The sequence below is a fragment of the Pseudorasbora parva genome, chromosome 23 (genome assembly GCF_024679245.1).
Source record: "Pseudorasbora parva isolate DD20220531a chromosome 23, ASM2467924v1, whole genome shotgun sequence".
In the NCBI taxonomy this organism is placed as follows: domain Eukaryota; kingdom Metazoa; phylum Chordata; class Actinopteri; order Cypriniformes; family Gobionidae; genus Pseudorasbora; species Pseudorasbora parva.
In genome coordinates, this window is record NC_090194.1 from 15,015,610 (window position 1) to 15,041,803 (window position 26,194).

A 26,194-nucleotide genomic window follows, 5' to 3' on the forward strand; every position below is an offset into this window, starting at 1 on the left:
CAAATGATTTTAATGAGTAGGCCTTAAATGTTTGTTGTGCACCATTTGTGCTATTTTTATTAAGTCATACGACTTAAGGAGAGATGTGCTATCACTTTTTTAAGCTGTTGGACTTTGATTTTTGTTTGAGAATAAATGGGATGATTTACTTTCAGAAATGAATTAAGTCCACCGAAATAAATGGCAAGAGTATCAGCAGTATTTTTTTTAGAAAAGGTTACTTGTTTAAGAATGTACATGTCTTTGTGTATTCGTAATATGCTGATTACATGTATACAGAAATATTGCCAAAATAGAGGCTTAACCAAAAATAGACCTAAATGTGCGTTCACACGTCTGTTGTTCGGCAAATTGTCATATGTGAAATCCCGTTATTTCAATAGGAATCCAAGCAATTAGGAATTTTGTGTGTGGGCGAAAGATTTCCACGTGTAGATTTCACGAAGGGTTCAAGTTAGTCAAGTGAATTCACTAGGTTTACAAACAGAAAGGAGCTTTGTTTGAAAATGACTGAATGTGAGCTGTGCTTCATGCATTGCTACACAATTGACAAGGATAATAGACCTTTTTAACCGCGAAATTTTGATAATGTGACCCCATCTTTAATCCAAACAACATCTTCCTGTTTGGACACTTTTGAAGCAACTTTGCACTGCAGAGGCCAAAGGAAATAATTGGAGTGAGAGGATAGGGATAGGATCAGTGTGTTGCAAGCCAGACTCAAAACTCGAGTCGTCCTAATGAGCACCATAGCTCGATGCATCGTTGCTCCAACAGGCTTGTCAAGTATTGAATATTTTCATTATTCTGTTCATAGTTTTTAGCATTAAATCAAAAATGCATATTTTTGTTGAATCTGACCAACGAAGGGCCATTTTTCCAGATTCAATGAATTTGGTTTGGGTGTCAAAACAGTTTCTTGGAAATAGCCTATAACTATGTCTCCACTGTAGAAGGAAGGAGAGAGTACACATGACACGTTATCATGAGGTACTGTGCATTAATGGATGAGACGGCCCAGAGATCCTGAGAGCCGCTCGATAGCCAAGTAGTGGCTGATGCATTTGATATGATTAGCAGTAGCATTGGATTGCTAAATGCTGAATAATGCATATTAGAAAGCCAGACTTGAGTACAAAGAGTTGTTTTCTCAAATGAGGTTATGAACTGTATTGTTTTAGTGTTTTATAATGTTTCCTGGGGTGCACTTATAATAAGAAATTGGGGTGCACCTAAAAATGTAATAATGTAGAAATAAAAGGCATTTTTCCTACCCTGATTTTATCACTAATAAGTATTACAAGTGTTGATTATAGCATTATACACTCACCTAAAGGATTATTAGGTACACCTGTTCGATTTCTCATTAATGGAATTATCTAATCAACCAATCACATTGCAATCGCTTCAATGCATTTAGAGGTGTGGTCTTGGTCAAAAGAATCTCCTGAACTCCAAACTGAAAGCAATTTTGAGCATGGCATGTTTGTTGGTGCCAGACGGGCAGGTCTGAATATTTCATAATCTGCTCAGTTACTGGGATTTTCACGCACAACCATTTCTAGGGTTTACAAAGAATGGTGTGAAAAGGGAAAAACATCCAGTATGTGGCAGTCCTGTGGGCCAAAATGCCTTGTTGATGCTAGAGGTCAGAGGAGAATGGGCCGACTGATTCAAGCTGATAGAAGAGCAACCTTGACTGAAATAAGCACTTGTTACAACCGAGGTATGCAGCAAAACATTTGTGAAGCCACAACACGCACAACCTTGAGGCGGATGGGCTACAACAGCAGAAGACCCCGCCGGGTACCACTCATCTCCACTACAAATAGGAAAAAGAGGCTACTATTTGCAAAAGCTCACCAAAATTGGACAGTTGAAGACTGGAAAAATGTTGCCTGGTCTGATGAGTCTTGATTTCTGTTGAGACATTCAGATGGTAGAGTCAGAATGTGGCGTAAACAGAATGAGAACATGGATCCATCATGCCCTGTTACCACTGTGCAGGCTGGTGGTGGTGGTGTAATGGTGTGGGGGATATTTTTTTGGCACACTTTAGGCCCCTTAGTGCCAATTGGGCATTGTTTAAATGCCATGGCCTACCTGAGCATTGTTTCTAACCATGTCCATCCCTTTATGACCACCATGTACCCATCCTCTGATGGCTGCTTCCAGCAGGATAATGCACCATGTCACAAAGCTTAAATCATTTTAAATTGGTTTCTTGAACATGACAATGAGTTCACTGTAGATCTCAACCCAATAGAGCATCTTTGGGATGTTGTGGAACGGGAGCTTTGTGCCCTGGTTGTGCATCCCACAAATCTCCATTAACTACAAGATGCTATCCTATCAATATGGGCCAACATGTCTAAAGAATGCTTTCACCACCTTGTTGAATCAATGCCACGAGAATTAAGGCAGTTCTGAAGGCGAAAGGGGGTCAAACACAGTATTAGTATGGTGTTCCTAATAATCCTTTAGGTGAGTGTACTTAGATCTTGGCATGAAAGTTTGCAGTGATGTGCATTGTAGCCGATTATGAATGCTATGATCTCGTTATTGTAATTGAATTCTGCACACTAACGAATGCTTTCATCATAACCAACAGTGCAAACACATTGAAAATAAGAGATTTGTTGAATATAATGGAAGTTTTAGTGCAAGTCCAGATCTCAGTCTCTGATAAACTCGTACTTTTTGATTGACTGCACCAGTGATTATAAAGGGAGCCTTCTTTGATCGCTTTCTATACATAATTTCACCACAGTTTAAATAACAGATTGTTTTCATCCTACTAAGAAGAACAAAGTGACGTTGACCGTTTAGTCACTGGTTTGATTTGACACATGAAATTGATTTGACACGGTGAAAGCTACCGTTCCACCGATTTGACACATAGATGACACGTAGACAAAGAACATCTGACTGTACATAAATCATTACATATCAGAAATCACTGGTCACAGATCAGGCATTAGAATTAGCACAGTTAAGTTGTTGCTTTACTATCGAATCTATAGAGTAAAAGTCTGTTTGCAAAGCCTGCACCAAAATTGCGACGGATTTACCAAAGAATCCACAGTGAAATGTACTGCATACAAATAAATAATGCTCAATTGAGACATTCTCATTTTTGAAAATAAATAAGCACATGCCTAGCATTAGGACCCTTTATAATGTCATTTTATTTTTAGTACAGTGATCCTGTATGGCTCTTCTCTCCTCGTCATGGGCGGGGCAAAAGTTGCAATTATGAAATGGAAATTGATTTTCTTTTGAAGAGGTTGTATTTTCACCTATCTGTAGATAAGCACATTCTTCAACAAGTTGTTATCTGGACTTGGTTTCAATAAAAGCTGTTTTTGTACTAACAAGGAAGTTTTCAATTCTCAAACGTACAGGATATTCTTATACTATGACTTCTTATGTCAAAATCTCAGGGAACATTTGATTTCTTTGTCTATTTAGACTAGGGATGCTAGCGATAAATAGGCTATCAATTAATGGTCGATTAAGCAAGGTTATTATTAGAGTGTGTAGTTTGGTGCACCATGGCTCATTAATATGTTTCAGAATTAAGTGCATTAAAATCTAAATAATACAAAGTCCTTGTCATGGGAAGCAGTAGAAATTTAGTAAGAAAGTCAAGTTTATTCATATTTCCCCACAAAAATAATTATTTCATCATATATTGGGCTCTGCACTTTGAGAGGGCTTTGGGAGCCCATCTCTTGTCTCATACATTAATGTTTTCTCCCAATATTTCAAAGCAACTGAAACTATTTATTAATGAAAAATGTATTATATCTTCCACACGAGCAAGATTTTTTTTATTAGCAATTGCGCTGCAGGGAAAGCGAATTATCAGTGTGTATGAAAAACTACAGAGCACAGCACGTGACATGCTGAAAGTAGATATAACAATATATATATATATATATATATATATATATATATATATATATATATATATATATATATATATATATATATATATATATATATATATATATATATATATATATATATATATATATATAATACACATACATACATACATACATACATACATACATACATACATACATACATACAATTTTCCCCTGGCATATCATGTCCAGTACCATACTATACAAATAGCCTTGATGTGCCTTACTTTACCTAACAAGCACAAACTGTGTTAAAATTTAATGCGAGGAGAGATAAAGACTGAAACCCATGAGAGAAGATTTTTTTCTTACTTTTAGGAGGAAATTAAGCAAAAATAAAGGGTGAAATGCTGAGGATTTGAGAAAAGAAACAAGAGATTTCATATCAGTGAAATAACGCATAAAATATTGTACAATACGTGGAAATTTGAGTGATCAACCTGCATAACAGAACACAATGGTTCAGTTCGTATGACTTAATTTTAATTTATAGGCTGTACTTCTCTCATTCAATATTGATCCAAATAGTTCCATGTTCACGATGTAACGTTTGCCTGCTATCCAATTATTTATTTTGTTAACAAAGCTTTGTACTTAACTCGTGTTCTAATATTCAGAAAAAAAAGAAGAAAAAACGAAAAGAAAAAAAAACGTGCTGATGGGTAGCGGTTAGGATATGTAAATGTAATGTGACTTTATATCCAAAACAAGTGCAAAAACTTTTGCAGCTTGGTATTATTCATTCGGAGCACTGTGATTCTGCACACACTTTACTTTAGAGAACATAAATAAACCAGCAGCAGTAGCAGCATCACGTTTAGCCATTCTGCATGTGAACTGAGTTGGTGCATATATAGCCGTGCTACTTGACCCCTTTGTTTTAACCCGAGGGATGCATATCAATGTACTGTATCTTGTCAGTCATTTCACCATGTCCCCAAGGTGCCTTACAGTGGTCTGGTTATTTCCATGAAAACAGGAGCTTTTACTGTGCTGAAGTTTCTGCTTTTTCCCAAACAACATTTAAAGAGCACTATTTTCAGAAATCTGCGAGCCTGTAGCCCGTCCCATTTTTGCCTTAATGTGATTTGCCTCTAATGTGAAAGCCGGTTGTCCCTTGTTAAGGCCACTACACTTTAGAATGCTTATTATGGCTTCCTTTATATTCTATAGAAAAGGCTTGAACTTCAGCGACTGGACACAAGTCAAGGGATGTTCACACTGGCAGTGATTTGCACCGACAGAAGCGACCGTAAATCATGCTTTTTCAGTGAGAGATGGTGATTTGAAGCGGAATAAGTGAGGCGACTTTCAAAGCAATTCAAAACAAAGCAATACAAATTGTAAAATGGAAAAGGTTATGTGGAAAATTTACAATGATTTTTAAAATTATTTTCCTTCACAGAAATCCATGTAGTGACAAATTATTACTAAATATAACTAAAACATTTATTTAAATAATTTGTTTTATGCAGATGCAGTTTCACATGTGTGTGTGAGCTTGAGCAAATATTATAGAAACATTTAGGATGCCCAATATTGGTATCATATTGGCTGATATTTGTTTGAATGTTAAGGTATTGACTAATAATTAATATTTTTAACATCTTTCATTATCTTTGGTGTTATCTAGTGCTCATTCAAAGTGATTTTTAATTTCAGTAATAATTTAATTACATTGCTATTTGTCTTTAGAAGATATTTGACTTCCATACTTAGATACAATGATGTGATGGCTAACTTGTAGCATTTACATTTGTTTAAAGTTTTAGGGTATTTTTCATACAAAATGTGTATCCTGTTTTAGACATTTTTTTATTTCAATTGTATCACCTACATTTTTGTAATCTCATTTAAAAATAGACAAATGGTGTGGGAGATTTATTTTAACAAAAAAAAGGAAACTCAAAAAATGTACATTTTAATTTAGTGTTGTTCATCAAATCTCCAACGGCAGGCCAAACAGATGTTCAGCTTTTTTAAGGAATTAAGTGATCATTCATAATGATCTTCTGTTTTTTAGTTTACTGTATTAATATTTTATACACTCACAATATTTGTTGTATTAGCGGGTGATTACAAATAAATGATTACATATTCTAAAGAACGCTGGCTTTCAGCTGTTGGAGACATCTCTACTTTATTCAAGGCTGTTCTATTTGCTAGACATTTGATAATGATAACTGTTGTTATCAAGCAGAGCATGTGAGCAGGGAGCGGAGTCGTAGTATTTCCTCCGGAGAGGAGAACGTCTTTCTGAACGTCTTCGCTTTGGACTGCTAGCTCAACTCAAAATGACCTTTGTGACATGCTGGTTTGAAAATATCGACTAGTAGAAAATCAGAAAAACAGGAAAATATACTTTTTCTGTGTTTAAGTGCTATAATCGGGTCCCCGGTACATCTACCAACCCAGGAAATGGTGAAAAGGGACAACCCAATATCTTATTTTGGAAACCAGATGCTTCATCTTTTGTGTGATGAACAATAAACATCATACAATTCGTCAGTAAAGTTTTGACTATCATTTGGAGAGGGTGCGCTACAAAAAGATGGTACTAATAGTGGATAAAAGCAAGATGGCAAGTTAAAACCATAATTAAAATAAACTGTGTGTTCTGTCTCCATGCAGCATATGTTCTCTGGCTCTGAAGTCATTATTGTCCGAGTCCGGTTTGAACTGAAAACCTTTAGATTCGCACGTGTTCTGTTGCACAAGCAATTAAAGCTCCGCCCTCTTCTAGAAAGAACAGGCAGGGAGCACCAGCTCATTTGCATTTAAAGGGACATAAACAAAAAACTGTGTTTTTGCTCAACCCATAAAAATTCTGGCAATTTTAACAGGCTATAAAACATGATCTTTTGGGCATTTTGAGCTAAAACCTCACATACACACTCTGGGGACATCAGAAACTTATTTTACATTTTATTTTACATTCTTTTTAAGCCATTTAGACTAATCACACATTTAATTACTTGAATATATAGGCTACTGGAGAGAATACTAATCCATAATGAGCGTTTACTTATAGCCTATCCCGCACTCAAACGCACGCATACACTTACCACGAAGAATCAGCTAAAGTGATCAGTGAAAATGATTTGTGACGTGTCAAAAATAGCAAGGAGACATTTTAATAGTTTATTAATAAACTAGTGTTTTCTCTTTTTAAGTGTCAGCTGCAAAGATGAAGTTGGCGACGCTGACTCACCATCTCTGCATAGTGAACACGTCTTTAGAGCCAAATGCACATTTCATACGGATTACATAAGCAGAGAGTACACTATTTTTTCAGTTTTCAATTGCATCGTTTAAAAGTAGACATTTCAATCTTTCTATAGATATTTTTGGCATGTCTATAAGGCAAGTAACCCATACGCTTAGTTTTGGTAATTTATGAGACACGCTTCAGTTCATGGAGGCCGAGACGGCAGAAAACACGTCCCTCAGAAGCCATTTTTATGTCGTTTAGCATGTTTGTGATATTACATTTTGAGAGAAAGATTTCACTTAACTGACTTGATCTGTGTGGATTCATTTACTCATTAAACCCACATTGCTATAGTGAATGAATGCTTGTGGGAATTTCCCGCATTAGAAGCACAGCGCTTGTGGGAAAGTGTAAAATCATCATCACCCATCACCCTGTGCTGAAATTCAAGCCCTGCTAGAGTTGGGTGCAAAGGCTGCATATTTTTTTTTTTTTTTTGGGTGAGTTAGGCTACATACTCAGTGATTTCACTGGGCATAGCCATGTCAGCTGTCATTATGTAAAGAAAACATCCCGCAGCACTGAGGTCCCAGGTGGCTACAAGATGTTCCCCTCTTCCACCCACCCTAAAGTCCAAATAAACCTGATGTACACACTGAATGTGTGTGAGAGATTGTTGAGCATGCTGAGCAGCTCCTGCACGTTTAGGTTTGTTTCTCAAGCCATTCTGAGATAAACAAACCCACATTTGTATCACTAAAGGCCTTCTAAAGAAGGAAACTCGTCCAAAACTTCAGCTCTTTCCTTTTCCGCCATTCGTCACCATTATGGCTTATGTTTGGCTTGTGTCTTGTACACAAAGTTTCATTACATGAAAACAGAACAGTATGGCGTAACAGTAAATAATACCCATGAAAATTGAGCCCAACACTGCCAATGCTGAAGACCTGCACATGTTTCTGTAGTAATCCAGAGTTATCATTTGTGTTTAAAAAGAATTGGTCCTGACAAGAGCAGGTTTTGCCAGTTCTTGCGACACATGGAGTTGAATGAATACTGTGGATTCTCAAAGATTTCTTTGTTCGTGAGTTAGGGAAAATCACTTGTAAAGGGTTGGTCTAGAGTTTTCCCTGTATGGTCAAATCCAACAGTGTGGCACCAATTAAGTGACGAGAACCTCACCAACTTCCTAGAAATCTGAATTTGATTTTCCTTGTGCCATTTAGAGGTAGTGTAGCCTATACATTTACATTTTTACATTTAATTTTGCAGATGCTTTTGTCCAAGCGACTTACAAATGGGGAATACAGCAAGCGATTCATCATGTTAGAGGCAAATAAACACAAGAAGTGCTCAAAATACAAAGTTTAAGACATTGCTTAGAGTAGCATAAGCTAGAATAGGGAAGGGTTAAATGAAAGTGAAAGCATAGAATTTGTTATTTATTTATTTTATGATGAGGTTTAGTGCTCACGGAAGAGATTAGGTTTCAGCCGTCTTTTGAATATTATTCTGCATTCCGGATGGAGGCAGGAGATCGTTCCACCATCAAGGAACAGTGAACGAATGTTCTGGAGAGTGATGTCCAAAAAAAAAAAAGCAAAACTCTTTCATCTCACCTTAAAGGTGCACTATGTAGTATTTTTGTTACTATATATACGGTGTTATATATTTTGTTCAGTTGAGTACCTACAATATCCCAGATGTTTCCAACTATTTGTAAATTGTTAGAAAATTGCTATTTTAACTAAGGACAGGGACGTTTCAGCATTGCGTTTGAGGGAGTCGCCTGTCAATCACGTCATATCTGCGCTACCCTCGGTTTCGGTACCGTCATAACGTCATAACATCATTTTAAGTGAGTAGCGAGTAACGTCATAACATCATTTTAAACATACTTAAATGTATCTAATATGATAAACAGAGCTGCATTACCTCAAAATCATAAGAAGAGCGGATCTGTGCAGGCGCCCGGCGAATGTGTCCCGGTATTCGCGAGGCAGGTATTTGTTTAACAATCGCACCAGCAGCTGTGCTCAGCTCCACAACACTCGGTCCTGTTCTGCTTTACACTACAGTAACGTTAATAACCGCATGCATGAACGTGATTTCTGCCTGAGTCCTATTTTCCACCGGCTGTGATGAGAAGACCACATCTCCCAAGATACTGCGCTCACACTTTGCGTCATCAAACCAGGCCTTTGTTTTGAATAGACGCCCTCCAGTGGATGGAAAGTTGCATAGTGCACCTTTAAGGAAACCAAGCATCTAGCAAACTTTAGGACAAGCAGAATAATATATTGCAGATCAGTTGTGTCGGTTTCCCCCTTTTTATTTCTTGTGCATTTACTGCAGGGCCCATATTTAATGAAAAATCTTAATGCATCCTAAGTGACAAAATTCTCTGAACATTCTTAGAAAGGTGAGCGTAAAATTTAAAGTAAAAAACGATCATTCGAATATACTGCCGGGTTTCTACTGATACAAAGCTTAAAGGGTTAGTTCACACAAAAATGTCATTTATATTAGCAATGATTCACCCTAATGTCGTTCCACACCCGTATGAACTCTGTTCATCTTCAGAACACAGTTTAAGATATTTTATATTTAGTCCGAGAGCATATCCAAGTGTATGCACTCTATGACACGCGATCCAAATCATGAATCAATATCGATTCAAGAGATTCTAATTAACCAACTGATGTCACATATGGACTACTTTGATGATGTTTTTATTCCCTTTCTGGACAAGGACAGTATAGTGTGCATATACTTTCATACGCTCTCAGACTAAATATAAAATATCTTAATCTGTTTTCCGAAGATGAACAGATCTTCCCAGAACAGGTCTTATGGGTGTGGAACGACATTAGGGTGTGGAAATGACATCAATTTCATTTTTGGGTGAACTTTAATACTAATCGATGAATTAACCCTTTAAGCACAACATTAACACGAGAAAGATGAGCATATCCCTGCCTCAGGTCTTAAAGGGGCAGTAGCCTTTACTGCTGCCTGAGTGATGTCCTTATATTTAGTTTGACATTAAACAATGCTCTTGATTCAATAGCTTTTGTAAGTTTAATAAGGATTAATCTTTAATTTAAACAGTTAAATATGCAGTTATTTTACATTTGATTACTTTATTCAATTTCTGTACCTTTCTGCAGGCCAGTAGGCCTGTACATTATTATAATTGAATTTTATTTTTTGGTTTTCGGCTTTGGTTTCTTCTTTTTTTGTTTCGGCCAAGAATTTTGATTTCGGTGCATCCCTACTGACAATCTTCTGCTCAGTATGTTGTCAACACGCTTCAAGGATGCCAGAACGAATAGTTTCATTCTTGGGACTAAAAACCATAAAACTGGAAGCCATAAAAGACCACAAATCATCGTGAAAATGTCAGTATTTCATTGAGACTTGAGATTAAATAAACTGTTTAAGTATTGTAGAGCTTGTAGTATTAATTTGTTAAAAACTAAAAAGTGGCTGGTAAAAACATTGAGTGGTAGACTTTGAAAAAAGTTTATTTCCATCCCTGGCGAGCGCTGTCTACGGGTGACGTCATGTATTTTGCGAAATGTGCAGTTAGGTAATGTGTCGCCCTCCATACGTTGTAAAACAGATAAGCAATATAAACAATACAAAATTGGCCTACGATAGAGATTTTAAGTCTACATTCGACTACAAGTGTTTATTAAAGGTTTGTTGCCGATTAGAACTTGAAGTGCGATGAGGTCTTAAAATATTTTGAGAAGGTCTTTAAAAAGTCTTAAAAAGGTATTGAAATTAACTTCAGGATTCCTGCATATACCCTGTTTAAAGTATTTAAACTTTTGACTGGTAGTGTATATATTTCAATTGAATTGTTTATTGTGTACTACTATTGTAGTTACACTTTTACATGCACTGTAATATTTCCTTACACATGCTGCATTGTGAGAGGAGATTATAAAAGACAGACCTGGCTGCAGCCTTCGCTAAGCTGACTCACAGACAGCCTTTATAGTGAGGCCTTGATGAAAGGTTTTGTTTCCACTCAGCTAGTTATCACAGAACTGCACTTTTCACCGTCTGCCCTCCTAGGGCTGTGCACTCTGATAAAAGAGGACTAAAACGATCCCTCATAGGGTTTGAGTGAAAGCTAAACCGCAAGACACACGTTCCTCTCACATTGCGTACTTAGTAATTAATGATAGTTTGCTAGTTTTCTAACTCTCAAGCTACAGCTGACGCTAATATTTTTTCAATAATGACAGATGTTGAACCAGGCATATTCCGAATGCTTTTTTAACACAACAAATGCTTCCCATGTTCCTTATGCTTTGCTTTGTATGTGTGCGTTTGTGGTAGATGCCTGGGAACCATGGTGATTCATTTCTTAAAAGCGTTGCACAAAGAATAGCCATGCTCTCAGAGTTTTGCCATTGTGTTTAATTCAATGGAGGCATTGAACGAGCCCACATTTCTATTTTGAGTTGTTATCACGGAACTGGCAGGCTGCTCTATAGTTCAACGCTTACGGCAAGTTAAGCAACAAAGTGACATTGATGAAACCGTCTGTCTCTGCTTCCAATAAACATTTTAGGAAGAAATATAGAATTTCCAGTGTTTTGAGAGACAGGCCTCCTTCTGATATTTCAGGGCCAGATGGCTGGATTAAGACCTGAGTGTTGATTTTCACCAGGGCTGGGTCATAAATACACGACACGTCTTAACACCAGGGTTTGAGTGATGACAAGTTTGATTTAGTTTTTACTGAGTGCCTTCACCTTTTCTATGTATTACTCAAGTACTGCCACTCTTTCTAACCTCAACAACTTTTCATTTATTTATACTTGTTGCCATGGGAGTTATGGTCGCCATGACAGGTACATTATCAGTGCTTTTATAATGTAAGGTTTATGAAAATGACAGCTGGTTGGCTGTGAAATTGTTCAATTAGATGTATGTTCAATGTATGTGTGTCTATATTTATATAATATACTATAGTTAACTTATGTTAGTGAGGGTAGCAAAATAAAGTAAACTGAGACGCATTATACCCAAAAATCCTTCATACACCAGTAAAATGTATACAAATTTGGGACCAAAATTATTCAGACACATTCAGAACAAAATTAAGCATTGCTTGGTACTGTAATTGGTTGACCTATATTGGTATTATCTAATTGTGTACTTAAATTTAACAGCTGAAAGCTGATTGGTTGATTGTAATCCATTATTACCGTTCTATTAAAGTCATCTGACAAGATTAATTTGTTCTGACACAATTTAACTCGATTCCAACCTCCATCCATCCATCCATCCATCCAAACAGAATCAATTCTCCCTCTTTCTCATCTTGCTCAAAAATAGAATAAATAACACTTTTACATAAAATTTACTCTCTCTTGATTTAGCCATATGCAAAGCATGCTGGGAATTAACAAGCCCCGCCCAGTTTAAGTTAATGCAACACAAACATTAATGTAATCTCAACACAACGGATTAAGTTTGACTTCAATTTGACTTTTGTTTAAGTGGATTGGACACAATCAAATTAAGTTAGGACAAAATGTATAGCAATTGTGTTGCTTTAGCTCATTTTAATTATCAATTTGAACAAGCAGTAAAAACATTTTTTCAGTGCATAAAACGAGTACCATTCTGATTAGGGCTGTCAAAGTTAACGCATTAATAACGCGTTAACGCAAATTCATTTTAACGCACTAAATTTATTAACGCGTGTTAACGCAGCGCACATTTTCTGTTTGATCCGTAGCCCGTAGTTGGAGAAATCGGGATAAGCCATAGACGTAAAAGATCCAGCAGCAAACATTAATAGGGAAAGAAAATGGTTATCATTATTCTAAACCAAAAGTGCAGTTATTGCCTATAAGCTACCATATTTTCTGTTTAACCATAGACAACAGGTAGAAAGAAAAGTCTGTTTACACTGAGCACATTCTCTGCAGTCCGAGCGCGATGCGTGAATACACTGAAGCTCACTCGCTCATGTCTGAGGTAAATCATTAACATATCACCACTTACAGTACCTGTTATTTTGAACTAAATGCATTACAATCGGCTAAAACGAATGCACAGGTTACTTTTCTGAACAAGAACGCTCCATTTCCTCACACTGTTTATGTGAATCGGGGCATAGTTGGACGCGCTCACGCAAAATACCGGCAGTTCAATAGAGAGCGTGCCTCTCTTAAAGGGGGCACACTATATTCCTACTCGTGGAATATGGACCTCCTCCGGGTATGGTGTGGTACTGGTGTGCTCACAGGTCCGCATGACAGCTTTCACATTACCAATTTTTCATACGATCTGTGCCCTGTTCTGAACTAAACTGCCAGTAATACTACATTTGTTTATATTCTTAAAATGAGACAAAACCCTGCTTATTCTGAATTTTTAAGCTAGACTTAAGAGACATGAACAAGTTCTTTGATAAACATCTATGACCTTTGATACATATCTAGTCTTCATGCTGTTTTATTGATATTTATATGGTTTCACTAATAATAAACATACATTTGCATAAAGCATGCATATTTGTCCATATACCCATGTTGATTAGAGTATTAAAAACTTAATTCAAACTTAATTTAAGATACATTTACAACAAATAAAAATCTGCGATTAAATTGCGATTAATCGCGATTTAACTCATGATACATCATCTTGTAGACAAGCCTGTATAATTCACTCTTCCACTTTTTCTGAATCAGTTTCTAAGTTCTGAAATAAATTTTAAGGGATACAATTGACTACAGGGGGACTTTAATACTTGACTATCCAATTAACACTAGGGTTAGGTTACAAATTTAAAAACTTTTTAAGTATGTGCAAACGTAATAGTGATGGTTAATTTTCATTCTGAACAGGCTAATCTCCAGCTAAGACTTTGACCAAAGACCAAAATTGATCCAAATATGCTCTAAACTAGTGGTACTTGATGCTTTCAGTGGTGACTTTGCAAACCCAATACAGTCTTTAATGCATCACAAATTGGCATGGAGCCTTAATATCAGTCAGTCCCCATCCGTATGGCTTCTATTTTGGTTAATGGAATAAGTATATTTTGGATTGTCTGAAATCGACATGGTAACAAGCATCTTATTTTGCTGACTTGTTTCACTCCGAACCATCCTGCGCACCCGAACGTGTTTGATGGGCTGCATTTCTTCGGCTCATACTATTACCAGATGTTCCCTTGTCCATAAACACAGACACAGAGGTCAGACATACACACAGATTCCTCTAGACACTCCTCACACACCACCCCATGCGGTGAATAAAAACAAACAGCTAACACAAAGCCTGGTCTGTTAGTCTGCGGCAGCCTGCACCTCTTCTCACTTCAAGTACCGGCATTCTAAACACGCCACAATAAATATCAGTCTCAGCGCCCGGCATGACTTAACAAAACAGGGAACAGATAGTCTTGAGCTTGACTGCGTTCTATAGAAGACCTTTCAATATAGCAAATGGAGGCATACATGCCTGTACAAAAATAGTGCCTGTACTCTGTGGGGTTAATGTCACACAGAATGGTTTAGACCCAGGGGATTGTGGAGGGTTTACGGAGGAAGACTGTGGGTGGTCTATATGGCAGGATTCTGGCTGGTCTCTGCTACGGCAGCGAGAGTTTGGCGGACTACTGATCTCCCTTTAAACCTGCTGTCTCACTTTATGAAGGAATGAGTATGTGCTGTTTTGTGCTCGCTGTGTTTTCACCAAGCAGCTGAGTCAGGCTAACACATTCCCATCACTATGGGGACAGCCTTTCTCTTATCTTCTCCTATAGCGGATGACTTTAGTCAGAGCAGACGGCCAGTTTCATTTCAAATGTACGAAAACAAGGCTTTGAGAGTATAGTTCATACTTGTGGAGACTTAATGTCAAAGCAAAACCGTTTGCAACCTGTTTTTTACTCTGTAGTAATGTATTGGGATTGATTGTTGAAGTGAAGAAGTTGTAGGACAGGATTTTATCTGTTGTGATGATTGGTTGCAATATCAGCTGTCAATGAGAGTCGTTGCCACAGTAAGAGCGAGTGGAATGTAATTTTTTCTTAAATAATCCACATGAATGAATCATTTTGAGTAGGACCAGAAATTCAAATGAAAAAAGTACAAATTCTGGACCATGTGATTCTAGGTGTCACCTAAATTGCATCCCAACCCATATGGTTTGGGGTTGGCGGTTTGCAGAGAATTTGTGGGAAGACCGTTTCAGTGGTTCACCAGAATTATCGACATGTAAAGAAGCGGCAAGTCCAACTTTTACAGCCTATTTAAAATATGTCTCACTCGAACTCATGCATTCAGCCCTTTCATTCCTCTGTATCTCTTCCTTTCCTCCTCATTGTTCTCTTCCTAATGGATGAGCGCAGTGTTGTCCGCTTCCCACCTTTCAAGTTAGGCCTATTTTTAGCCCCCTTCGTGTGCTTGGCTGAGGGGATACGTGAAAGTGGGGACTGTGTGTGTGTTTACTGCTTTTGGCTGTGACCGAATGAAAGGAGACGGGGTGCTATGGTTTTAATATTGCCATGGTTACAGGGAACAGAAACTGATGTGGTATAAATGGAAACAGGTACGTTTGTGTTAGGGAAACACCTAGAGTTCAGTAAATCCGTGTGGCTGACGCTTGCTAAAACCTGGACTGGCACAAATCATAACCTTAGTATTTCAACATCCTAGTGTAGCCAGTGTCGATGCTGGCTGCATGCTAATATCTGATGTCACAGTCTAATTTATCTGATAACTTGGTGATGCTTGAAACAAATACATGAGACACATTAGCATGTGGGATGCAACTGACTTAATGCTTCTTAATGTGCATCAATGTGACTTTGAAGGGTTATGTAAATAATCGCCATAACACCGCATTAAATTGGGTTTAATTTTTTAAGTAAGATGACAAGAAAAGTTTTAGTTGCTATAAAAAGACATTTATGTAGTATTTTTGTGACTTTGGAAATGGATGCATTCTGACCTTCTGCTGTTTTTTTTTTTGCATGTGTCCGCATAGGTAAGAGAAAGATACAGTGTGTGGGAGGCATGTTGCATTGGAATTGTGATGGGAATATAAGGAAAAGGAAGCACAAAGCAAGTAGTATGGGATTTACATTGGAAAGAAAGTTGTTAAGGGAGTCTAAAAATCCGAAGGCAGTGCATTTTTTGGATAGTTTTTCGTGAGAGATTGAGTAGTGGGTACGAGCGGGGTGAAGGAGTGTACAGATTGACAAGGGAAGGGGATGCCTCTCTCTGCTCATGCTTCGACATCTGCTCACTGGCTGGAGCCAAGGGTGGGAGGAGTTTTAGTGCTCCTGCTGCAGCAGAGAGAGGGAGGGAGAGAGGGAAGGAAAGAGCGGGGATGCATCGGTGCCACAGAAAAGAGAGAGAGAGAGAGACAGAGAGAGAGAGAGTGAGAGAGACTGCTTTCTGCATCACACCACTCTATCCTTCATTTACATTCCAGACGCTGGCTCCTCTCAGGAGAGCCCCTTCTGCCAATCACCACTTGCTGTTTCTTCATCCTGGATCGCATATATTTCCTCCACATTGATATGATGGAGCTTGGAGCCTGGAGCCTGGCACGTGCTGAAGAGATTCCACGCTCTTCGTTCGATTGACGACTAAAGTTTCTGAAAAGACATCACTCTGGATTGCATCCTTTTGGGGATTTGCAGGAATAAACAATTTGATTAGGTTCTGCTGAGGAATCTCCAGTGCTGTTCCGTTGTGCGCGATCCTCCGGACTAATAACAGTTTGAGAGCGACTGGGACTGCTGTGATCACAGTGGCAAGGACTACGCTTCCTCCGCTTTTTTCCTTGTGCACGTCCTGTGCCGGCAGCTGCCTGCCCTGCTCAGGCGCAGCTGTGCTTCTACCCGGAAAGGTGGGGGACTAATAAAAGAGGAGGGTTTATTTGCCCTGTACTGCTGGGGGTTTATCCAGAATATAAGCTAGACTCGCCACCTGCACCCACAATAGACACTGTATGTGATCCAGTGCGTTTTACTCAGTAAGTGACTTTCCCCAGGATACTGTCACTGCACACGTGTGCATTAGTGAAAGGACTGGTGTGGACACCGAGGACTAGCGGCTCATGTTGCTGCTGATATGGAAGGCACCTGGCACGGACACCTCCCCCATGTCTTTCAGGGGCAGTCGTACTGTGGGCAGCCTTTGCTGAGCTAGGCCCCCAAGGAACTAGCACCCTAATTGTGCACCCAAGCGCACCCTGAACAAGATGAACGCCTCTGAGTTGAACCATAGCACAGAACCCTTCTGCCTGCTGGACATTGGCTACTCTCAGATCTTTAACACCTGCCTGTTGGAAGTAGCTGTTATTTTTTTCTTGACAGTGCTCATCATCTCTGGGAACCTGGTGGTTATATTTGTGTTCCACTGTGCCCCGCTGCTCAGCCACCACACCACTAGCTCCTTTATACAGACTATGGCATATGCAGACTTCCTGGTTGGGGTCAGCTGTCTTATCCCCTCTCTGTCTCTTCTGCACCATCTGGAGGGTTTGAACGAGAAACTCACTTGCATGGTCTTTAGCTACATGGTCTGCGTGTTGAAGAGCGTCTCCATGGCCTCTCTGGCGTGCGTTAGTATTGACCGTTATGTTGCCATCACCCGACCTCTTTCCTACACAGCTCTGGTCACACCCTGCCGTCTTCGCACTTGCATTACCCTTATTTGGCTGTACTCCGCACTCATCTTTTTGCCTTCTTTTTTTGGTTGGGGCAAGCCGGGGTACCATGGTGATGTATTTCAATCGTGCTCCTCCTGGGACACCCAGCCCCTTTTTACCGCCTTTATTGTTGCGGCCCTCTACGCACCAGCTGCTTTTACTGTTTGTTTCACCTATGCCCATATTTTTCGGATCTGTCGGCAGCACACTCGGCAGATCAGTGAGCGGAGAGCTCGCTTTGGCCCACAGGATCCTGAGCCGGGTGAGCAAGCTTGCACAGACAGACGCTACGCCACCGTGCTCTTCCGTATTACTAGTGTGTTCTACTTGCTTTGGCTACCCTACATAATTTATTTTTTACTGGAGAGCGCAGGGATATACCACCATGCCATTGCCTCGTTCCTGACCACATGGCTGGCCATTAGCAATAGTTTTTGCAACTGTCTCATTTACAGCCTTTCTAACAGCGCCTTCCGCAAAGGCCTCAAGCGCCTCTGCCTGCTTTGTCTGCAGCGTACTGACACCAAAAAGCCCCTAGGAGATCCACCAGCACCTCCACACCCTGTGTGCCATGTGTAACATCTTTTGGAAAGATAGTGAGCTTTATGTTGAAGGCAAGGCTCTTGTCGGTTAAGTGGATCCTGAAGATTGGTTTCGGCATCTGTGCACCATCCCAGGTCGGTCGTAGTGTTCCGAATGAGGCTAGATGACAGGATTACCGGTAGGAAGGAATGGACCTTTGGTCATTAGAGATGAAGGGGACAACTATGTTAGAGTGGGTCGGTATGTTCAGATATACCATTCTCAGCAGTTTTTGCTTGAACGATAAATTAGGCGATGAGGAAAAGGAGATGAATCTCATTCTGTGAGACAGAATTGTGATTGTGAAGTCTTTCGATTGCATTAAATATTGTCTGTATGCAAAAACATACTTTTAATTTATGACAATACTGCAAAGACAGAGTTGCGCTCAGCAAATGTCTCCTTAAAAGAAGACAAGTTCATGCTTTTCACCGTATTTTAGACTTTGTGGTGAATTTACTTTTGTGGACTTTTAGTTCTGCTCATGTCATCAGCACAGTGAGAACTGTTTCTCCAGTTAACTTAAAGATGGATCTCTGCTTGACTTGAGTAAAATCTGAAGTATTATAGGCTAGATGTTAATATTATCTTCTGGACAGAGAATCTGCAAAGATTAAAAGCATTTCCAGGGCTGTCCTGGTTTCAGACTCAAAATCGTAGTTATGTTTTTACTAGTAATATCCAATTCTTGCCTCGTAATTTCCTGATCAATACACTGCTCTCATTGGAGGAATGTGTTTGCTAGATCTGCAGTTTCTTGTCTATGAATCAGCGATAAGTCTTGACCTTCAGCAATCACAATTGGAATTTTTCTAAAGCCCTTTTCCCAAAGAGCAGAATTCTACTCTAGCCCTAAGCAATGCCACGATTACATGGTCTTCCTATTTTCTGCTTATTTAAAGCCATGAAGGGATTATATAACCACGCCTCCAGTCAGAGGACATCATCCTTAAAAAACGCATTAATACAACAGGAAACAGACGGCACTTTCTGCCCCGACTCCTTTCTAACCCTTGAGCGCACTGGAGATGAACTTCCTTGCTGAAACAAACATTCTATCACCCCAGCATCAACTCTTATTATATAGGCGAACCATCCTGCAAGTCATTCTGAAAGATCTGTTTAACTACTTGGAGTTTGATTTTAATGTCTGCTGAACAGAATGACTCTTGGACTTTCCCTCTGCCCTGCAGTTTCAATCCTGTGCAACTCTCTTTTGCCATGCTTGGTTTGCATCCATGGGTTCCAGTGTGTCCAAACGCACAATCACACTTAAAGTTTTTCATACTGCTGTTAAGCACAACTCCGATTCACATGACCGTAATGGATGTTAGCTGCTTAATTCTGCATTTGGACCCTTACGATGAACAACACTGCAGTGGTGAAGGTTGCTGATGTGGACAAGAGCCAAAAAAAAAACTGCTTGTGTTCCACTCAAGGTGTATTAGGACACTTGGATAAAATTGGGGTCAGAAGAAAACCTACTAAAACAGTGATATCTGGATGCAGAGGTCAAAGTTTTATGGCAAATGCTTCTGGAGAGTCCTGCATGTGCACACACACACACACACACACACACACAGACACAAAAAGCAGCACAACAATAAACTGCATCTTACAGCGCTGTACTATTTATCTTTATGACACACTTAAGAAGCCTCGTACACAGATTCTGTACATAATTCATATGTGGAGGTGCCAAGAAAATAGAGGGCATTGAAAATCATGCCCTTTATCATTTGTTTCATGCTGTGACTATGATTATAAATTCACTCATTTGGATGGTACTGTTAAAATACTTTCTTATGCAGATAGCTTTGTCCTTATAGTTGACCAAAGTAACAATATTTATTGATGTTCTCTGATGAAAAAAAAGTGTATATATATATATATATATATATATATATATATATATATATATATATATATATATATATATATATATATATATATATATATATATATATATATATATATATATATATATATATATATATAGGAACCACAACATGTAATAAGATTGAAAATACTTGTTGAATGGATTTATTATTTGTAGTATATAAGGCGTTTATTACATAAAATACAGTCTGCATTCCTCTTTGTATTTAATCTAATAGTATTTATGAACTTTACCTTCTCTTAAATTGTTTTAAGAGAATTTTTTTCATTGGAGGAGAGGGTTAGTTATTGTGGCATATTTCCAAATACTTTTTGTATGACAAAATTGGGGGGGGGGAAATGCTCTAATATTATCACCGAAACCAGTAGGTTTGACTTTTATTGGGTTAAGAAATGGATCTAGTTGTGATGTCACGTCATTTCAGTTAATGACTGAATTGCCTTAAAGGCTGCAGTTTTCGTAACTGTAATAACTTTGACGTGAAGATGTGTCTTATGACTTCCAAAAAAGTGTCTCTTAGTGTTTGTTGAAGCTTTTGAGAGGTGACGTGTAAAGTCTGAACTGCCATGTCATGGCAGGGTGCTGTGCAATACTTCCACTCACTAGAGAGTGATAGAAAACATATCACACATTATAGAAAAAAGGGCTTTTTTCAGCTTGCTTGTTCAAATGTAGATCTTTATCTTGTGGCCTCTGGCCATGTGCTGTTTTTGAACCAGAGCTGAAAGAATTTGTTTATCTCAGTTTAGCCATTTACCCATCCCATGCTTTATTGATCGCACATGATCGTGTGTGTGCGCGCACATGCATGGATTTGTATGAGCTTTTAACAGAACAAAGGTTCGTGTCTATTCCAGGGACTTGTTTTTAGCTCTCGTCTTGATTGCTTTTAGGACTTTTTTTGTGACCCTGGACCTCTGGACTCACCCAGGACTGCTTCTCTCGTCTTAAATAAAACAGTCCCTATATTCACCTAAAGAAATCAAATGAAATTAAACGCCCATGCTTGAGACACCCCCTATGAAACATTTGCTCATTTATAAACCATTTGGTTCGGTTGAGTTTTCAGAAACCATCCATTTGTTGCTCTCACTCAGAGAACGTCTTTCTCTCAACCAGTCGGCAGTTAATTCTTTATATAAAAAAAAATAGAATATCGAAATTGTAGTTGGGTTTTCTACATAAATTGCTGAGAAAATCCAGATCTTGAAGCATGCCATGCATATCTGTTTATTTTCAGATGCTGTAGATATTGTCTTCTGAGGTTGTTTCTACGCCTCTTTGTGTCTGAAGGATATTGTAAGTGGGGTTGTAAATTGATTTTATGTACTACGTGGAAATGTATGTTTTGAAATAGAATGGATTTTGAGGCTCTAATGCTGCCTTAACAGGTGTCAGCATTGCATGTTTTGCTTTATAGATGATGGTACTTCTGTCATGGTTAAAAGTAGGAGAATGGATTTGAACTTTTTGGGACATTTTGATGCCAGAGAGCTTTTTTGATTTTTGTTGTTTGTTTTTTGTTCTCCTTATGATGCCAAAGTATTCTTTTTTTCTTTCCTGTGGGAAAACTGCTCTGTTCTTGAAATCAAAGTCAAGGGCTAGTGCTCTCAAGGGAGAAAATCTCCCAATATGACTTGCTCTCCGCTGTGCCATATTAGGACGCAGGACCCAAACGGCCCCTGCCATCGCAAGAAAATGGAGGGCTGAGCTGGAACAGTGTGTTTTTTCTCCCTGAGGAACACACTTCTCCGTGCACACAAACACACACACTCCCCTCCTTAACCTCATCTTGATTGTGCTAGGCATCTTTATTGAGTTTATTCATGTATGTTTTAACAATCCGTTAAATTGCTGAGCCAGGCTCCTTAATGAATTGCTCATGATCTTGCCCTCCCAAGCGGGTCAGATTTTTATTTGATTAACTGGAAAGAATAGTTGTTGTTTTTTGCCTTTCACCTTAAAGTATTCCAAATTGTATTTCATTTCTTATCATGAGTTAACACTTTGCACAAGAGGATATGAAAGCACTGCAAAGTTTTTGTGATTATCAACATTTAGAACTGAAGTTACTTGGCTGAAAGAACTTGCTTCTCTGTATTTTCTTCAGCATTTTGACAAATTGTCTGGTGTGTGTGTATGATTGTAGCTGAGGTACTGGTGTAATGTACCACACATTTTGTAATGATGTCTTGTTTTAGAAAATAATTGTCAATAATATATTTATATTCTGGTATATCTGCACTGAGGAAATAAATGTGATCTTATCCTTATCTTATTTCAACGTTTTTCATTGTGAGGTGTGTGTGTGTGTGTGTGTGTGTGTGTGTGTGTGTGTGTGTGTGTGTGTGTGTGTGTGTGTGTGTGTGTGTGTGTGTGTGTGTGTGTGTGTGTGTGAATGTATGCATGTTTTTAATGTAGATGTATGTGCTAGCATGCATTTCTGACAGCACATTAATTAACTGTTGGTACATACTTGCGTTAGCACTTGTTCATCACATGCACACATCCACAATTTAACATCAAAATGAATGTCAGTGTAAAGCGTTGGGAAACATCCTACATTTTTTGGTAAAGTGCATGCGTCTTTAAGCCTTGCCAACTTAAACATTTGGTTTTCTGTGACATATTGAAAGGCAGAATTGTCTTTGTTTTCATAAGTACTGTAAGTTTCTCATGACCTTATTTGATGTTGCATAAAATTGCTGGTTTCATCAATTATCTAGGTTTTTTTGCTTGTCTAGACAAGGTTTCGTCAAGCTAAAAGACCTTCCCAATTGCAGAGCATCAATTTATACAGGTTTAAAACAAATTGTATTGAGCTTTTTACTCTGCAGTAATATTTGTCTTGCATGTTTCCTAACAATGAGTGACGCGATTTCAGTTTCCAGTGACAATTAATTTTTCTGTCCAACAAGCACCACCTGGTTAATGTTTAATATACAATTATGTGGAGCTGGATTTTGAAGAAGTGAGATTTCACAGTGGACAGACTACAAAGCCACATAAAGAGAAACCTAGCGACCAGCAAAATGTCCTGGTTGGGACTAGGGCTTTGTGTTATATATATTGCAATGTATTTGCAATAGTTTTTCTGGTAATTAAAAAAATTAAGCTGTCATGAATAATTTTATGATTTTATTAATATGTTTATTATGTAGCTTATTAGGGTGTGTTCACGCTTGGCATGTTTGTTTTGATTAAAACAAACCCTGGTGCGAATGTTTTATTAGTGCAGTTAATTTGAATAAGTATGAACGCTGCATCTGAACCCTGGAGCACACCAAAAAAGCGTACACAAGGCCACTGAAAAATTGGGTCTCGTTCCACTTGCAAACAAACAATGGTTCGGTTCCAATGAAATATGGAGAAAAATGGACCAAAGACATGAAAACAAACCAAAAACAGGATATGATGTCACAAGAGAATGCTCTAGCATACCTATTTTTTCTCGTCATACTCACAATGTTGCCCATCACAGTTTGGTACCTCGCAGCAGATCTTCAAATGTGTGTGTGACGGAGGAATTCCTGCCACTGTTTTGACTCCTTTACACATTTTATAAGCTCTTCACGAGTTCTCAGCTGGTCAAAATACCATCATATGTAGGCTACGCACATACAACAAGCACTTTTTAGCCCAGCACACAACATTGGGTGCGTTTACATGAACGTTCTTAAGCCGATTATGCCTAATAAGCCGACAATGAACATGGTCATGTAAACGCGGTAACCATTTTCTTTTATCAGAGTAAGGTCATAAACGGCTTAAGCATAAACCGTTTGGGACAGGTCGTTTTTTGCCTCTTACCCTGTTTTCGCACTCCATGTAAACTCAATAACCTTTCTGTTGGCTTTTTGAAGTGCGCATGTGTGATAGGTGATAAAAAACGCAAATTTAAAGCAGATTTAAATCCATCCAGACAGAGCGAGCTAGCGTTTTGCATGAAATAAGGACATTTATTACAAACGCAGACTCTTTTAAGACCCAGAAAATTGTAAAGATGTGTTCTCATCTCATGCTGCAGAAGTAGAAGAGGTTCAGTCAAAACGCTGCATCTGGAACTACATGAGAGAATAATATGAGCCGTAAATCTCCCACTGACACAGTGCAAGCTTTATTTAACATCACAACTAATGTAACATTTGAAATACTCCGAGTCAGATACATACATTATTATTTTTGATGGCACAACAAGGAAATAACCCGGTTTATTAATAAAGTCATGTAAACGTGCTTTACTGGTTTGCATTTAACTGGGGAAAACTGGTTATTTCAATCATCATCATCATCAGTTATCTTTAGGTTCGGTGTTAAAATCCCAATGTGAACGCTAAGCGGACCAGGACAACCTGGACCAGGTTGTTGTGTTTTTGGTCCCAACCCAAGGAAACCAAGTGAACTGAAATACAAGTGTGAACACACCTTATTTAGCCTTTTATGTTTTCATAAAGACCAGGTCATTGGACTAGTTTCTCCATCCTTATTTGTCATATAACTTGCAATTATGTGATAAGACATATTTGCTGCTAATTCATTCTGCTGATTCATTTAGAAACTAGGGATGTCCCGATCCGATCACGTGATTTTTGAGAGCAGATTAGAGCTTTAGCTTTAATTTCTACATTTCCATAACTGTTTATTTCACACCAACATAGGGTGTGAAATTGTTCTTTAATTGTTCTGCATCTGCGAGAGTGTGGGCAGGCTTTTGATATCGCGACTGTACTTCCTGCTCTACTTCCTGCGCTCTACTGCGCAACTCCGGTGTCATGACAAATCCTGTCCCCCTGTGAAATCGTGTCCGCAAGGACCCCAAGAGCGATTCTATTGGCTGAAAGAAATTTTAATAGGTAATCTGTTCAGAGCCTGATTACAATTCTTACACAATCGCGTTTTGATTTTTGCTGTTTAAATTGTGTTAAACTAGCAGTCATTTTCACAGTCATCACACGGGTATAGCGAATGAGAACGCGCGCGCTGATCTGTCTCTGTGCATCATCCGAAAGCGCGCACTCGTCTCACAGCGCGCAAATATTGAGTTCTCATTCAAGTCTTGTGCTTAAACGGACCAACTCACACAAGAAGTATGTCAACATGTCCATCTTGGTGAGTATCCAAGCAGACATAGTCTGAATATGCCTTAAGAGGACTTTATACAGTCGAGAAAGACAACGCAGAGCCTTCAATTAGGTCTTAAAGGGGCAGTAGCCTTTACTGCTGTCTGTTTAATGTCAAACAAAAGATAAGGAATCACTCACTGCTCTTGATCGAGCTTTTGTAAGGATTAGTCTTTAATTTAAACAGTTAAATATACAGCTATTTTACATTTGATTAGCCTACTTTATTCAATTTATCTACCTAAAAACTAATGTTAGACCTATAAAAACCTGAAAAGCATTGTTAATTACACTTCAATCAAATTACACTTCAAATATTTTTTCAAGTGTTCGTTTTTTAAATAAGTTTAGTTTTAGTTAGTTATTTGATGCTATAAAATCGGCTGTGTGACGTCATGATTGACAGCTGAGATTGAAGTCTTCTCTGAGGGAAGTTGTCACTGAGGCACTAACAGACTTTTTTCGGGATTTTTGGGAGCAGATTATTTAATTTAATTTAATTTCCATAACTGTTAATTTAACACCAAAATAATTAATTGTTCTGCATCTGTAAAAGTATGGGTGTGCTTTTGATATCGTTGTTGTACTTCCTGCTCGGTGCAACTCCGGTCCCGGAATTTTTTATATTTACTGTTCCACTAAAATCCAAAAGTGAAGAATTTATGTTATTTATTACTTGATTGTTCAGGCTACCTCACAGAAGTGCTCTGTTTGTTAGAGTTGTTGAATGTTAAAATAAGGTGAATAA

General features: G+C 38.4%; 2 protein-coding genes across 3 annotated transcripts in view; both read left to right on the forward strand.

The window, feature by feature from the left end:
* LOC137062046 (rab GTPase-activating protein 1) overlaps positions 1–26,194 on the forward strand; it is a 124,037-nt gene that overhangs the window by 62,864 nt on the left and 34,979 nt on the right. The gene's annotated exons all lie outside the window — the stretch shown is intronic.
* Positions 16,656–20,280, forward strand: LOC137062165 (probable G-protein coupled receptor 21). The gene has a single exon (XM_067432995.1). The coding sequence runs from the start codon at positions 17,395–17,397 to the stop codon at positions 18,421–18,423; it is 1,029 nt and encodes a 342-aa protein (XP_067289096.1). The 5' UTR covers positions 16,656–17,394; the 3' UTR covers positions 18,424–20,280.

Bases quoted from the DNA above. Each gene is read 5' to 3' on its own strand.
- LOC137062165 (XM_067432995.1), top strand. From the start codon at position 17,395: ATGAACGCCTCTGAGTTGAACCATAGCACAGAACCCTTCTGCCTGCTG.